General features: G+C 35.5%; 1 protein-coding gene and 1 long non-coding RNA gene across 3 annotated transcripts; one reads left to right on the plus strand and one right to left on the minus strand.

Annotated features, from left to right (window-relative positions):
- Window positions 1-1,012: 1,012 nt before the first annotated feature.
- On the plus strand, window positions 1,013-2,615 carry LOC130048187 (uncharacterized). The gene is made up of 2 exons (XR_008797027.1): window positions 1,013-1,638; window positions 1,929-2,615. It is a non-coding gene; the product is annotated as an uncharacterized LOC130048187 (long non-coding RNA).
- A 2,757-nt stretch (window positions 2,616-5,372) lies between these two features.
- On the minus strand, window positions 5,373-17,709 carry LOC125655428 (ficolin-1-like). 2 transcript variants are annotated; one of them, XM_048885709.2, is made up of 6 exons: window positions 17,341-17,709; window positions 16,528-16,591; window positions 13,795-13,910; window positions 12,736-12,832; window positions 8,482-8,643; window positions 5,373-5,813 (listed from the first exon to the last, which is right to left on the minus strand). In XM_048885709.2, exons 1-6 carry the CDS (start codon window positions 17,677-17,679, stop codon window positions 5,557-5,559), a joined length of 1,035 nt encoding a protein of 344 aa, XP_048741666.2. In that variant the 5' UTR covers window positions 17,680-17,709; the 3' UTR covers window positions 5,373-5,556. The 2 variants fall into 2 exon arrangements, with proteins under 2 accessions (XP_048741666.2, XP_056000515.1); XM_056144540.1 differs by lacking the exon at window positions 8,482-8,643.
- Between the last annotated feature and the right edge of the window lie 74 nt (window positions 17,710-17,783).

Below are 17,783 nucleotides of genomic sequence, written 5' to 3' on the forward strand. Positions count from 1 at the left end.
ATTGTAATGTTAGAATTTATTATCAAAATTTGAATTATTTTCTTTATTCTGTAACAGAAATATAAAAAAAAATGTGTGTTTGGGCCAAAATGGGGGTGGATTAACATCAATCAAAGTCTAATTATGACAGGCTAATGAAAAATCATATTGATTTCTCTTTTATCCAAATGCATGTATTTTATATACACTTAGTAGCTTTATGACCATAAATTACACGTGATCCATGCATGCTGGTACTTGTATGCTATGAGCTGATGGGCACGTGACCCCTTCTTGCCGGCCTCCTCCGTGGCCGAGTGGTTAGAGCATTGCGCTCAAAATCACACGGCCTCTCACCTCTGTCGGCGCGGGTTCGAATCCCGTTCACGCCGGTAAGTGAGAAAGTTTTCCCAATTTACTTTCGAAAGATCGGTGGTCTCTCCCTAGGTATCTGGGTTCTCTCTTCCACCAATAAAAAAAACTGGGTGCCACCAGATATAACTGAAAAATTGTTGAGTTTAGCAGAAAACATCAATCAATCAATCCCCTTCTTGCCTAGATTTTCTCTAATTTCGACTAAATCCACAGCCCATCAGAGTACCATGCAAGGGGATTTAGACACTGGGTGCCATTAAGAAGCAATTCAATTCAACTTTTATATCTGGGTTCATTCACTTTCCCTCAGAGTTTCAGTATTTTCGCTGGACCCTGTAGGTTTTAACCTGAATTTCTTCAGTATTTGCCCTCGTGTATAATATATGCTAGGCATAATGCAGATACCTACATAATACATATTTTTTTTCTTTTCATTACCCACTCTGCTACTCTCGCAATGTATAATAAAATATTCGATTCATTTCTAACGCATGTATGCAATCCCTTACCTTATCTTTAAATAAATTTGAGTAAATAAATTTAAGTGCGAAACTGTTCCATGCTACCGTGAAACTTAGATTTTGCTTTTTAAACATAAACCAACAATTCGTAATTGTAATTTCTTTTCTTTCTTCTTTAAAAAGGGTATTGACACCCCAATATTTAGTGAGAAGTTCCCAGGTATCATCCGCTAGCGACAGTCTACTGGCAAATCCAGACATGCATTGGAAGGATGCTGATGTGGAGGACACAGGAACACCTGATCCCAGAACTGTGGCATTTCATTCGGGGTGATAACCTGGCTTTCAGTTGGTATGACTCTTTGAGGTTGAATATAGGGTTAAATCAGTATAAATTTGATTAACATTCAAATAAATCCAGATCATACATTCACAATTGGAATCATGGCATTATGGTACACTGATATGTGTGTAACATTTTACTGTTTTTTTTGTTTGTGTTTTTTTGTTGTTGTTGCATAACTAGGGATCGTATACATACAAAATGAGACAAAACAATTTCTAATTAGTTTCTAATTATAAGGTATGACACGTTTTAAGGTATGGTGGCCAATACTGATTTTATTTGCAATTTTCTTTCAGATATGGGACCCTATTATTCGGAGAACTGCAGATTTTATGAAGCTGTCTTTGACAGAAGATTTGGTTTTCTCCATCTGTGTTGCCACCAACCATTATGCTGAGATGGTCATATCTAGGGGGAAGGGTTGCCATATACTTCCCAAGGAAGTTTGCAGCCTCTCACTGAAGAGGAACTGTACAGGTATTACAAGTTTTAAAAACCGATATTGTGGCAGTGATTTCCAGTTTAAAAAGAATAATAAAATGCATAGTAAAAAGATTACCTTTACCAAAATTAATCTGGCTGTGGATGTAACTCATTTATTAAATGTGTACTACAATTACCTCTGATAAAATTTCATAAGTAATTAAATGCATACTTTTCAGAGGGCCTTGATTATCAAAAACATTTACAGAGCCAATTGAGTATTCAAAAGCTTTGACAATACATTAGTATTTAGGACTAAGTATTAAGAAATACTTTTTTTCCAGATTTTTGTGCATTATCTTATACACGCCTGCTGTGAAGTTCCAGTCGATAGACAGATATTGGTCAACGCATGCCCATGTCGGAACAACTCATTATCAAGAATTATGTCTAGAAATAGGTTTGAAGAGGTTGAATATAAGAACATTTTTGTTAAATATGATGCAAGTACATTTAAATCTAGTGATTGAAAGTAAGTACTTGAACATTCGTATATGTTGAACTTGGAGAGGAAAAATGGTTAGTACTTTTTGATAACATTTGATAAGGTGTTATTGCTTAGCAACCAAATATAATTGAATAAAAAATAGATTATTTTTAGATTAACAATAATTGAAAGATCTTTGTTTTAATGTTGCAATACTTATTCTATTTAATGGAACATAATGGCAAAACGTCATATTATTAGAAAATGATGGACAAGTATATAAAATACGAAGTTTCCATTTGATGACCTTTGACCTTAATTCTCTTCATCATATTTTTTGTTAAAAACCTTTTAAAATGATTAAGATCTATTTAAAGATTATATTTTTAAAATAATGTGACATTTACTAATCATCATGGATTGTAATTACGTTTAAATTGTGTCGAATGGATGCAGAAAGGCAAATTATGGTCAAAATTGTACTATGAGTGTTGTTACTTAGCAACCAAAAATATTTGTTTGTCAATAAAATTGATTAGTTTGATTTTGTTCTTTTTGTAGTATATTAAAAAGCACATTAGCTCAAACATTTAGAATTTCTTATTTTTGACTCTAATCTAGTGAGAGGGGTCGTAATATATATATTTCAGAGAAAAAAGATTGCAAAAATGTGCACTTATATGACCTTTGACCCCGTAGACCTATTTGAGGTCATGGGATACATTGACAAATTTTATAAGAAATTGTTCCCTTTCCAATTCCTAACAAAATTACATGTCATATGCCTACCCCAAATCGTGATCCATGCAGATTTAAATCGATTTAAAAATACTGTCATTTAGTCTTTAAAAACCTCTAAAATGTGCCGGTAGAGAAAGGGTTAAGCTGCAACATAAATTGGCACATTGAATAATTTGTATTTGAGAAAGCTCTAAGAGATATTGTCATTTCATGCTTTATGCGGAAAATGAGCTGTAGTGTTTGTTTAAGCTCATTAAATCTAACGGCTAATTGTATTCGAATAATTGGCATTGAAGTATTGTATAAGAACATAACGAATAATGCATGTGATGGGTGCAATTGTTTTTACTTTTCTCTGGGTGTCAATTTCAATTAACAGATCACTGCGCTGATATTTTACTGAAAGTGTCTTGGCTGTTAAGATTAAATCTTGCAAAAATAGTTTTGCAATTAACATTCGTATTGAATTACTGGTCGCGGTGGTTCAGTGGTAGAACGTTCGCTTCGTAGCTGAGAGGACATGAGTTCGAGCGCCGCTCGTTACATGGCCGCGTCAAACCGGAAGCAAAGCCGGAATAACACCTATTTCTGCATGTGTGTTTTTTATTTCACGTCATAATTGTGAAGGGCAGGTGTATGTGTGCATACACTCTGTGCATTTTCCAAACACTAAAGAATACAATACATGATTGTATGATGTCAAACATTTCGGTTCAGCATCACTGAAGATACATTATTTGTCGAAATGCGCATCTGGTGCATCAAAATTGGTACCGTATAAGTTTTACATACTACGATAGTGTACACCATTGATCTAGAAGTTAAACACCAATAAAGAATTTCACCGTTTGTGTTTTTCCATTTGTTTTTTAAAACATATTTGCGATATTCTAGTTCCTGTTAAAGTTAAAAATTTAGATTGATAAGATGTTTTTGCTTTTAATATTGCGATAAAACCCACACACTTTGGTGATAGATGTTTTGAGGAAGATTGCTCCGTCACAATCACATGTAGTGTTTTCTTCTTGGCACATTTGTCTGCATCATTCTAATTTGTCGCATTTACTTATTGCTAAGAAATTGGAGACATAGGAAGTGACGAAATTGCACAATGAGAAAACATTGAGAAGATACATCGTGTCTTGGTTAATTTACAATTTTCTTTAATTAGCTGGTGTTAATCTTAAATCCACAAAATTGCACAACACCCCACTTGTATAACTGTGTAAGAATAATAATTGAGAACACGTTATACGTACAGTGTATATCATTCAATACACAGGAATTAAATTCAGGATTGTGTTCGTGTCAAAAATATCTTGTAATATATATATGACGACATTGACGTTGCGTTTTATAGTACATCAAATGCAATCATTTACATTTACGTTTACTTCCGGTTTCATATTTGACGAGTATATTACTTGTTGCGATAACTTTACACGACATTAATCTCCCAGAATTCAAAGTAATCATAAATCACATAAACTTGACAAGAACTGATACACGATTTACTTATCAAATTAATGTTTTATAAATTATATGATTCTCAAATTGATAATCAAAGGAAATTGACTTTGACGATAGCAATGATGACCAAGATGAGGAACCTGAGAATGCTAGAATTTGTTATTGACATCCTCAATATCGGGTTTTCTGCTTATTTATTTCGAAATAAATTATATGTTATAACTCAGTTTCCTGGCTTTTTTCGCATAGCGTGATATCTTAATCTGTTTCTAAAACAAAGACCGTTTCGCTGGGGATGCTTACTCCTATTACACACCAGGTCCAAACTCTAGTAACCCAAGAGATCTGTGTTGCCCTTCTCCTCATTTTGTATACTTTATAGGTGTTATGAGTTAGTTCACTATTCGTTATCTTCACTTGTTTATTCTACACTATTTTTATCTTCACTTGTTCATATACATATACACCATCATTTCCTTCCTCTCCTCAATCAGTCGCGATGACTTAGTGGTAGAGCGATAGGTTCATCACTGGGAGGTCCTAAAATCCAGCTCTACTCTTACCATGCCCGCGTCAAACATAGGTAGTGATTGCTCCTTCGCCAAAAAGTGCAAATCACTGTTATGACCTGAAGTGCAGAGGTACCGTGTCACGACAGGTGTTGTCACGCCATTGATTTGATATGGTTTAACGTTCTTCTCGAGAATCTATCACTCATATAGAAACGCCAACATTATTGGTGAAGGGTTGCAAAATTTAGGCCTATATTCGATGCCTACGGCCTTTGAGCAGGGATGGATCTTTATCATTCCACACCGGCTTTAACACGGCAACTCGTTGGTTTTTTTTTGCGGTCTTATCCAAAGGATCGCCCCATTTTGTCACCTCTTTCCACAAGCAAGTGGTACTGAGGACTTATTCTAACTTGGATCCTCATGGGATTTGTTGTAACGTTAACGAAACTCAATACTACGGCCCTGAACGCTAAGCATACATCTAAATTTCTGGTACTTCACCTACAGTTGGCGATGTTTCAATATGAGCGATTTTCTTTTCGACGGGACAAACAAACGAACAAGCAACAATAATTAAATGATTCACATTTCCCGTGCTCCTTTAAATTATAGATCAATTCTACAGTGGAAACAAAATGTAAATCTACAAAATTCCAAATAAGTCGCTCAACACATGCTTATCCAATATAGTGTCCTCGGTACAGCGTCATGACAAAGCATTATTTCAATCGAGTAACCCTGATGGTCCACGGATACGATTTAGGCACGGCGAAGCATCATGCGGGTAGCTGACAATGAGTTTTTCCATCCTTTGAAGAAATACCAGTTCATGCCTTGTCCGTGGTTGTTGTTACCATACTCTCCATTCAGGTTGGAGGTATGGCCCGAGTGATACCACCACGCTCCTCTCCATAGTTGAGCATTATTTGATGATGCACTGCTGTCGTTATCCTCATCGTACGTGGTGAACTGCGCATTATTGTTGCAGTATTGCAGTGAACATGAAATTCCATCACCTAAAACATAGTGTAAATTTATATATCATCATAACTCAGGATATCATTAAATAAAATGAACCTTGGACGATAGTGGACGATAGTGATGAGTGAAAAAATTGAAACTATTTGATGGCGCATGAGACGATGATTTACTTTGAACATACAATACATTGATTTGACTGTCAACACAGATCACTGAAAGACAATCACGGCACGGCGAATTCGAGATTTGCGCAATGTACACCCGACCTCCTCTCCACTGTTTGAGCGCAGGTCACTGAAAGACATGCTTATAGTGTAGCAACGTAAATCCGAGATTTCGCGGAGCGTATACTCTATATCCTTACAATGGGTTTTGTTTACAAATGAATGGATTTTAATATGTTCACCGCATCACATACAGGGTTTGGAATAGAACTAGGTTGTGACGGTGGGTTCTGCTTCAGAAGAAGGCTGGGATTTGGGATTTCTTTTTAAATTAAAAAAAATAAAAAAATAATTGGTCTTTCTGACACCGGTACCAGCTATCTAATACATTTAGTATCATTTGATAATAAATAAAAGTATCAAAATTGCATACTTGAATGGCTCATATGTGTAACATATTCAACATTAATATATTTTCGCTTGTTTTACGTTCATGTGCAGATATTCCTTACACGAAATGCCACTAGTCGTATCTTTTAGAGGTAATCTTTGGGTCGTATCAGTGAGGGTTTTTTTTATCATACTAATGCCCGCCGTGACTTAGGGTTTTAAAAATCTCGACAAATTGAGAGATTTGAGAACTAGCGGACACTACCTCTAATCCCACTACGAGAAGGACTCCATGTCGCGACCTCCTAACCACGAAGCAAAATTAAAATCTACCCTTTGCGTTCCTGCTAAGAAATTAACCTTATCTAAGTTTCACCATTAATTATATTTTTAGCTCTTCATCTACATACTTTCAACATAGACCTTCGTGTTTTCTTTTTATTTTGTTTTAAGTTTTAGTATTTAACAAAATTAATTTCACGGTGTTTTTTTTTCAAAAGCTGATTACTTTCTAGTCACATGTACATGCATAGCCAAACAGAAATTGAAAATGTAACATATATTACATAATAACATGAACGCACAAGGTCACAACTGACGCAAAGATAAAATCGGATTAATTTTATCTTAGAAAAACAATACAATATTTTTTTTTCTAATTTTGTACCCTGTTAAACTTTGTAAGCCGGTCATAGCAATGCAATAGCAACAGTGGTCTATGATTTGAACAAATATGAATTAATGTCATACATCAGCTGTTCTATCAAGTTTAGTGGCTAAGGACATATGTTTTCTCTGTAGATGTTCATGCTTAAAAGATTATTTCAAATGATTATACCGATTGTGGTAGCTAAGTGTTAAAGTTTTCGCTCTATAAGTGGATGGTCATGAGTTCGAATCTCACGTGTGTCATGACCACCTTAAATCCAAGACGTAAATATACGCTGCTCTGTTAAGGTTATCCAAGAAAAATCACAGTGTTGTTATAAATGTACCTCTGTGCACTTCGCACCATATGACGTTACATTGAAAAAGTACGTCAAAGCGTACATGTTCTGATCGTTGTATCGTCGGGGAAAGTGTTTAATATTTTGTCGTTATTTACTACTGTTATCAAGTGATAAGTGTGTATGTGAAAACATATCTTGTCAAATGATTATATATATTATTCCTTTATGGTATCAAATCATTCTCAATTTTTAATGTATAATATGCACGAAGTTAATATTAATATTATATTGTGACCTTGAAATCGCCCCTAATCTGAATGACTGATTCGTTTAAAAATGCCCTCATGTACATAAATAATCTCATACTACAGAAATAGTGGCAAAGTTCCGGTTCATCTGCTATAAAACAATATGATTTTTTTCTTATATATAATCTAGATATATTTATGCGTTTGAATAGTGCGGGGAGCAATTTCTGTCTTTTATATAAACGGTATGATATAATATATCATACCGTTAATATAAAATATATAAGAATGTGGAAAACCCCGGGAATTCACTGATGGCTGTTGATATGTTGTTGAATCATAGCATGTTTAGTTTGAGCATGCATTTGCTCCCAACACTTTTCATGTTTGAACCTGAACCGTTGTTCACAAGTAGGGCCTCTTGCTGTTTTCCAATAATAAAGTGTTACTGATGTCACGGGAAATTACCTTTAGGGGAATTTACGGTAGCTCAATCACAGTAAATATGTGGGTAGAATCGTTTCGGTGCTTAACCATAACAAGTGTAAAGATATCCGTGAATTTGAGATGCATTTCCACCCCATGATTATTTTGAATTTTCCTATGGAAGCCCTTAACCTAGTTACGTAGGTAGTAGTTCATCTTTTACCAAAACGCTTGTCATTTAGGAGTATTGGTCACAGTTCTTTTTTTAAATGAACTTTAAAATGAAAGGTCTCATATCGCTTCAGGTTTTGACACGTTAAAATACCTTGACTACTACGACCCTGAGCGCTAATCATATGTTTAGATTTGTGGCACTTCACCTACAGCTGGTGACCACACAATATGGGTGGAAAACAATTACCAACGGTATTTAAAGCAAGCAACCAATCAATTCAATTTATTTTAATAGAAATCTCCAAAACTTCGTTTTTCTTGATTAGCAATGAAAAGACGATGTGAGTTTACCAGCATTTCCTTTGTAACCAGAGACGTGGATCCGATATTTGTCGTCTTCTCCTGCTATATAGAAATTGTCATACTCTGCATACACAGACTCCTTTAATTCCTCCAACTCAACACGGAGAACTGTATAACCATTGTTAACCAATAACCGGATGTTATCTAGCCCTAAGATTCAATTAGAAGCAGTAATGAGGTCAAAAGAATTTTGTGATTTCCAAAAGATTAACATGCGACAAACTCAGGGAAGACTACTGACAAAAAAGTTGATGATACAAGGCATCAACAATCTGGTTAAAAGTAAACACTTCTCAACTTCTATGGTCGTCATTAAAATCTTGTTTGCCAATATAATATATCATTGGATCAACTACTGTGTTACTTGTTTTATACATGTACCGATTTTAGGTCGTTCTTGGCACATGGATTTTGACTACGGATAACTTCGTTCACACCATCAAGATATAGGACTCATGGTTGATGCGATCGGTTGGTAGGGGATACTTACTCCTCCTAGGCACCTGATCCCACCTCTGGTATAACCAGGAATCGGTGTTTGCTCAACTCTCTATATGGTATTGCTTACAGGAGTTATGAGATCGATCACTGTTCGTTACCTTCACTTTTCACATTAAACAATTCAACTAATATTATCATGATTACGTAAATAAGCATAAGTATACAGATTAAATCTTTTTCAATGTATCTCCATTTTTTTATCATTGTTCTTGGCTTATTACTGAAATAAAAATGAATATTTCGCATGACTCACAAACAAGATTATTTCAGATGTATATACATGTACATGTAACATTTTTATGCATTTTCAACAAAAAATCCACCTTGTTTATTTTTATCATATGATGTTTGTCCTTCTCTTAATTCAACCCACCCGGACTTCAGTTGCCATGCGATGAAAACTTTCAAACACCGATCATGATCCTGTTCTAGGCAATGAATGAAGATTTCATCACATTTTAATGTCCACTACATATATTTGTAATTCCATTCTATGTACTATTGATACAGGGTTCACGGCGGGTGTGACCGGTCGACAGGGGATGTTTATTTCTCTTAGACACCTCCCATTTCTGGTATGTCGTATAAAGACTACATAATTAAGAACGGAGCCCTGGGCACATCATACATGGACCATATGCCTATGAGGAGTAAGCATCGTATGGTATCCAGTCACACAGTCGTAAACTCCCCATATCTTAATCAGGTAAACGAAGTAATCCGTAATCAGTATTTTCATGCAAAGAACGACATAAAAATTGGTGTGAAACCCGTCAACATCATCATTCAACCCAACGACAGGTTGTATTTGTAAGGTGAAAATAACGAACAGTAATTAATCTCATAACTCCTATAAGGGATGCAAAATAGAAAGGTGGAAAAGACGGCCCACTGGATACACTAGGGTTGGGATCAGATGCCTTGGAGGAGTAAACATTCCCTGTCAATCGGTCACGCGCACCGTGAACTCTTTATTTTCATCTGGTAAACGGAGAAATCCGTAGTCAAACACTCGACATTTTAAATATTCTGGTATGTTCTGCTTATGAACTGCGTTTAGATAGAATTGTTTTATATTCCAATGCTCCAATTAGGAAATAATCCATTAAATATTGGTTTTTTTTCCATTGTGATGTACATTATTTATCAAATTTCGGAAGTGGATTCCACTCCATAGCCCTCTTGTTTGATAATTTATTTGAAAAATTATAAACTATATTTTCAATGGTTGAATTTTCAACGGCCGGTGTACGGCAAATCCCCAAAAAACATCAATATGTGTACTTAATCACGAACAATATTGAAAGTGACGTGATAATACGAAATATAAGAAATAAATAAATGGCATGGGTTAAAATTCCGAAGTAGTTGCTTACAATACCATAGACGATGCCCAAGCTTTCTCTAGCGGGGTTCATGTTAACATCTCTGGTGTGGCCAGGGGCCCGTGTTTGCCCAACTAACTATTTTGTATTGCGCATAGGAGTTATGAGATTGATCACTGTTCGTTATTTTCACCTTTCACCGGCAAACTGACAACTCAAATATATGACAAACGGAATGATTTCAGCCTCTCCATCGTCAACTTCCCATATTTATGTAGCAATATTCCATTATCACCTGCATATGGTGTTTATATATCTCAACTGATTCGATATGCAAGAACTTGTTCTGCGTATAGTCAGTTTTTAAATCGAGGTAGGCTACTGACAAACAAGTTAATGGTACAGGGATTTCAACAGTCTCGATTGAAGTCAGCATTTCGCAAATTCTATGGTCTTTATAACGATCTACTTCGTCAGTACAACCTCGCATTGGGTCAACTGCTGTCTGACGTGTTTCATACCTATTGTTAAGCCGTTCTTGGAACACTGATTTTGACTGCGTATAACTCCGTTTACCTGATCAGGATATAGAGCTCACGGCAGGTGTGACCGGTCAACAGGGGGTGTTTACTCCTCCTAGGCACCTGATCCCACCTCTGGTGTGTCCGGGGGTCTGTGTTTGCCCAACTATCTATTTTGTATTGCTTATATGAGTTATGAGATTGATCACTGTTCGTTATCTTCACCTTGCTAATGCATGACTGATAATTCTAAGAAATATTACTAACGTACATTGGTCTAAGTTAGTCAATCATTTCTTTCACTACTCTTTGGTTTGATAAGGAGAACGCTATTTGACGAAATAACCTGCCTCGATTTAAAAACAGATCAAACACAGATCAAGTTCTTGCGTATCGAGTTAGAGGTATAAACACTAAATGCAGGTGATAATGGAATTGATCGTTTTTTGGTGGTTGTCTATTCAAACATTGTTATACTCGGACTTGCACAAAGTAAGATATCAAGAGCTAGTAAGTCGCCAAAGTCGACAGCACTAGAAAAGTCAATTTGTTTTCAACTTAATGAATCTCGAAAGGATATTATTAGAAATACATACAGAATAAGAGGAAATGCCAATTTAGAAAAGTGCCAAACGGGAAAACATTGCCGCAAAACCAAATTCAAACCACCCACTAAGACCATTAATAAATCGGAAACCAAATGAAATAGCTATCCAAACTTTATAATCTTGCAGAAAATACTTTTTAAAATAAAATCTTGGATACCCAGTTAAATTTGTTATAGAAGCTTGAAAAACTATTTTGAAATGTTTTAATACTGCCCAAAACCCATATCTACCCATTTATGTTTATCGGATTCTATTACCCAAAACTCTGCTCACCGTAGCTCGTTTTTTGCTGTCATAAAATATCTGAACTAAAGAAAGATTGAGATTGAAAAATTGTCATTTATTACAATACCAAATGACGAAATAAATCTTCAACATAAGATTTTGAGGGAAATCAGATAATACATTCTACACCAAAGTACCTGTAAAGCTAAATTACTCAAAGTCTGATTTCCCCCAAAGAAGACAAAATAACTGAAATAATGTTACGCTATAAGATGACAAATAAAAATTCATGAAAACAAACCCAGAGCAAAAAGATGGCGAACAAATAAGGATATTGCCAAACACCCATATCTACCCATTTTTGCATTATTCACAAAGTTTTGCTTGCAAATTCAATGTATAAACGTTACTCAAACATTGAAATCCTTTATAAACGTCTTTTTAGTGGGGCATTCATTTCATGTATTAATGACCGACTTACATTGTTCTTTCAAAGACAGAATAACATATAAACATTGCAAAATCATACCTCAATTGTTGCGTCTAAAATAATGGGTATCCTATGATATTAAAGTTAATTGTCTACTTGTATATCTCAAACCGTCGTTTACAGTCAACCAAATTCAGGTAAGGCAGTGACTCAATTTTATTTGAACATTATTTAAAGGAGACACCGACGAATTCTGCAAAATATTTCCACCCATTTCACGATTAATCTATAATTGAAAATAATTAAAACCAGCACTTTCATGAGCCAAAATATGTATTTAAGAATTGGTTATCATGAAATGGCATTGGGTTTAATTAGTCTTGTCCATTTTGTTCACTTCTTATTAGTGAATCCGCATAAAAACAATCCAAAATATCCAAAGATTCTGTCAATATTCAAGATTGATGATGAAGTCAGATTTAAACCACCTCTACCTTAGGTTCAGTATTTACCTTAAATCTGAGCCGTACGCATGTACGCCTTTACCTGTGTGCAACGAGTGAATTTGCATTTAAACCTCAAATGAATGATTCGAGGTATAACCCCAAAATACATAACCCGCCATTACTCACCTATCCAAAACTCGGAGTTGAGGTCACCAAATCCACTTTTATATTCTGCCCAACCTCTGTAGAAGTTCACAGATCCGTCAACTCTCCGCTGTATCATCTAACAAAATTTATAATTATCGAACTAATTTCAGTATAAATATTTTCATGTAAGGTGTCTAAATATACATCTACAGATTACATGGGGGATCAGAATAATCAGCTTTATTCAATCTGGGTATACTAGAAGTAGCATCAGGTGCTTTGGACGAGTAAGAATCATCTGTCGACCGGTCACATTCACCGTGAGCCCTATATCTTGATCAGGTACATGTAAACTGAGTTATCCATAGACAAAATCATATAAGGAATACAAAGATAGAGAGTTAGGCAAACACGAACCCCTTGGTATGCCAGGGGTGGGATCAGGTGTCTAGGAGGAGTAAGTACCCCCTGTCGACCGGTTACATCCGCCGTGAGCCCTATATCCTGATCAAGTAAGTGAAGTTTTCCGTATTCAAAATCAGTTTGCGAAGAACGGCCAATTAATCGGTACGAAACACGTCAGACAACAGGTGACCCAATGATAGGTTGTATGGACGAATTAGATCGTTATAACGACCATAGAATTTATGAAATGCTGACTTCAATCGAGACTGTTGAAACCCCTGTACCATCAACTTGTTTTTCAGTCGCCTGATTCGAATTAAAAACTGACCATTAGCAGAACACGCTCTTGCGTATCGAATCAATTGAGAGATATAAACATCATATACAGGTGATAATGGAATATTGATACATAAATATGGGAAGTTGACAATAGAGAATCTGAAATCATCCCGTTTGCCATACAGTCGAGTTGTCAATTTGCCGTTAATGTCTACTTTCAATAAAATATCGAAGTATGAAGCAGAAGTGGGCGACCATGTGGTGCCTTTTATTTCGAGCTCATAGGGATATATGAAGCATAACGCACGGCGGTGTGTGGGAATGGATTGCAGTACTTTTACACTAGTCATTGCCAAGAAATGTGTAAAAATGAAGTACTATAGAATAGTTGTGGTGTTTTATCTATATAATTACCGTCCAAATGTGTCCAGTAGAATTCATGCAGTTGGCTAAGAACATCTGCCCATCTAGTTTCACATTATGAATCTCCATGCTGCCGATCGAAGGCGTAACAGCGTCACATTCACAATCTTAAATAACGCTAACCAAATTTATTCACTGCTTATAATTTCAAATCAGAAATGATTCAATCGTCTGAAAGATTTGAATGTATTTTGTTCCACATATCTAGAATATGACAGGGTCCTGGTATCATGCAAATAGAAATCATTGCATAACCGAGGTGTCTTAACAGTAATTATAATATCCCATGTGGACCCGGTTTAGAATAGATCCTCAATACCCCTTGATTGTCGTAAGAGGCGACTAAATTGGGCGGTCCTTCGAATGAGACGGCAAAAACCGACGTCCCGTGTCACAGCAGGTGTGGCATGATAAAGATCCCCTCAGTCCAAAGGCCGTAAACGCCGAGAATAGGTCTAAATTTTGCAACCCCACACCGGCTATGGAGACGTCTCCATATGAGTGAAACAATCTCGAGATGAACGTTAAACAACATAAAATCAATCAATGTTGAAAAAAAATTTCCAAAGTCATCACACACAACTCTCACAAACTATCATACAACTACACCTGTATATAATAGCAGATAATTTATTTATATAATCCTATAAGATGTAGGCATGAATAGATCACTTGATATCGGTGCACACATGGAAGTTTCAGCTTTTGTTGAATTTAATCATTATCAATGTAAAAGGTGTAGATAACAAACACAGGAGATCAAGTGCCCACGCGAAGTAAGTATCCCTTGTTGACCAGTCGCACCTGCTGTGAGTCCAACATTTTGATCAGGTAAATGGAGCACTCCGTACTCAAAGTCAGTATGTAAAGAACGGTTTAACAATTGGTATCAATTTAAACCCGTCAGGCTGCATTCGATGTGACGATATATCGTATTGAATTTTGTAAATTAGATTATTATTACGATTTTGCGAAATGTCAGCTTGAAAAAAGACTGCAATAACAGTCAATACACACATCCTTGTTTAGAGGGTAATTAGAAGGTTTTAATGAGATGTGATCATTACCGTAATCGTTCACGCGTATCCATTCAGTCATGTAATTAACGTTAATTATTGATTGTTGTGCCTTTTAATAAAAATATTTTAAATATTGATGCTGTTGCAAAACGTCTGAATGTTAAAAGAAAAAAATATTTCAAAAGACATGCAGACATGAATTAAAATATCTAAGCATTGGTATTTTTAATCATTTAAGAAATGACTTTAATTCTGGGACATATTAAATCCGCGAACCGAATGATAAAAAAAGCTTAAACTGCCCAATCCGTTGTATACCCGGATAACATGCCCCAGAATTAATGTCAATCCTTATAATCTATATGCACAAAAATACAAAGGTACTAACCTTCGGTTATCAAAACGAAGCGTCTAGCTGTTAAGGCAGAGTTTTACGGAGCTTATTTATCAAAATATTGTATACATAGTTAATATTGAAGGTGAAGTTCCTCGAAAAAAAAATGATTTCGATTATTTGTCAATGAAAGACAATTTTCTCTCAAAACAAACATATACTTTGACAATTTATGAAGTTAACTCAATCGTTATTTATGATGAGGATAATTCAGGGCATCTATTTTTCTATATCGTAGAATTATGTTTAGCCCCTTTAAATGTATTTATTTAATCCTGAATACAGATAACGCTTTCCGTTGTGCATCACGCTTCGTTGTCTTATTTTTGATATGTTGCAATTCTACACACTATATAACAATATATATTGATTCTTTTCTACCTTTTTTTTGCAAATTAGACAATATTTAGACAGGGAATAAATCTAAAAAAAAATATAATATCTATATTTAGAAAGAGATTGATTAATTGTATCTTGTTTAACGGCTCTCTCGACAAATTTTCACTCATTTTGAGACGTCACCATGACCGGTAAAGTGCTTTGAATTTAGGTCATTGCGCGGCGCTTACGATCATTGAGTAGTGAGGGTTCTTTAGTGTACCATACCTACTGTGACACAGGACTTCCGATTTGGAGGACATTTCGAAGACTCACGACTTTCACACTGGATACCAAGCGTTTGGCGATGGAACTGTTACTACCTGTTGTAATGACTTAGGTCTCTCACGGTTTTTAGAGAGAGAGTGGTGTTGAAATCAAACATCGTATCTGGACACCATTTATTATCTGTCATTTGTATGAAAGGTGAAGATAACGAACAGGGATCAATCCCATAACTCCTATAAGCAATGCTAAATATAGAATTGGGCTAACACAAACTCCTGGACATACCAGAGGTGGGATCAGGTGCCTAGGATGAGTAAGCATCCCTTGTTGACCAGTCACACCCCCGTGAGCCCTATATCTTGATAAGGTAAACGGAGTTATCCGTGGTAGTGTATATGATTCTATCTCCATGACACTTTCTCAGCAGAACTAAAATACATGTACGTGTATGTTTCCAATACCATGAAAAAATGATTGGGGAATACAAATGTATTATAAACCTCATATTTTCCTTTCTGATATAACGCTAGATATAACATTCTGACGTCACAATCCGAGACTCAAGAGAATAACCACACCATGCTGGCAGTTACAACGTTTGAGAGAAATTTATTGCGTGCATGTTTAAGAAACTTTGTTTCCCTATTGAAGATATAAAGTTCGAGGACTAACTAAATTATTATGTAATGAGTGTAGAATACAAACCTAAAACGCATTGGCAAATATTCTTCCGCCGATCAAAGTAGGAATCCCATCCACACGTGTGTTCCTGGTAAAGGTGATATTGATATTCATCAAAATAGCCATAGAATTAATTTCATGAGTATTAGCATTGATTTGATTAAAACTACTCGGTCTGCTTGCATGTACCGTATATGCTCGTCTATTTATAAGTCGGATTTTTTGGGATTAAAAAGTCCAAAACTTTATGTCCGACTTATAAACGGTACGTTGCATGCAGAGTCAGACTAGTCCTTTCAATGCAAATAAGAATAAATTTCTAACAAAGTAATCCACAGTTTATCCATAATCCAAAAGAGTGTTAACACAGGTGATTATATGACATTAGTATTCCACTATATATCTGTAAATGAAGTTAAACAGTGAATTTCCAATGTACACGAATTTGAAATAGCACAAGTGTAAGATGAAATAAGTCTTGTGTATGCCATTTTTTGATCGGCATTTGGAGTAAACCATGCAAGTCTATATTTTATCAAATAGAACGTGTACATGTACAAGTAATTCATATCTTATGAATTAGTTTTCCCTATGAATTTATGAGATTTTTGCAGCAAACAAATATTTGATATAATAGGCTGTACAATGTTTAACATGTTTAAGATGAAATTTACCAATATTAATAGGTGACTGTCTTCAAACTATTCAAACGAATTGATTTACTGTAAATATCTTATTGACAAGGAAAGCCTGATTCATAGCACGTAACTCGCTTACATTTCTATTTTCTGACTACTTGGTACTCTGTTTAAACGGTTTTGCAATATATGTTCTTACCAATTCATAACGAGAGCAAGTATCCTTTCCAGTAGTCAGGGACGTGGTTATTTTACGGCTGAATCGACAGACATTTGCTGTCGCAGATGAACAAATTTCTACAGCATTGCAGTCCAAATTACTGTGACATTCAGCAGCACATACGCGAAGGGATGTGTCTCCTTTTCCTGGTGCTAACTCTGATATCAACAGAGACCTGTCAGAAGAAGATACATTTCCCCGATACGTAAAAGTTCCAGAATACGTGGAATTTCCCCGAAAGTGTATAGTATGTGTGCCAGTCATCGTTATTGAGATGCAAAAATGCGGTGTTGAAACAATCAAAAGCAGGAAAATCATTTTTTAAAATTCTGTTTAAGACATATTCAGCTCCCTCCACGAAGGAAAATTTCAATAAGAACTTTTCCTAATGCATTGATTGGCAACGTGTTTGCGAAAACATG

This window comes from Ostrea edulis, chromosome 7, assembly GCF_947568905.1.
Source record: "Ostrea edulis chromosome 7, xbOstEdul1.1, whole genome shotgun sequence".
NCBI lineage: Eukaryota > Metazoa > Mollusca > Bivalvia > Ostreida > Ostreidae > Ostrea > Ostrea edulis.

What these genes read in the sequence shown, in the direction of transcription:
- LOC125655428 (XM_048885709.2), bottom strand. Translation starts at nt 17,679, where the DNA reads ATGATTTTCCTGCTTTTGATTGTTTCAACACCGCATTTTTGCATCTCA. An exon ending in TATTTGCCAATGCGTTTTAG is followed by an intron (nt 13,911 to 16,527) that starts GTTTGTATTCTA and finishes GCGTTATTTAAG; the next exon opens with ATTGTGAATGTGACGCTGTT. An exon ending in TGGTTACAAAGGAAATGCTG is followed by an intron (nt 5,814 to 8,481) that starts GTAAACTCACAT and finishes ACTATGTTTTAG; the next exon opens with GTGATGGAATTTCATGTTCA.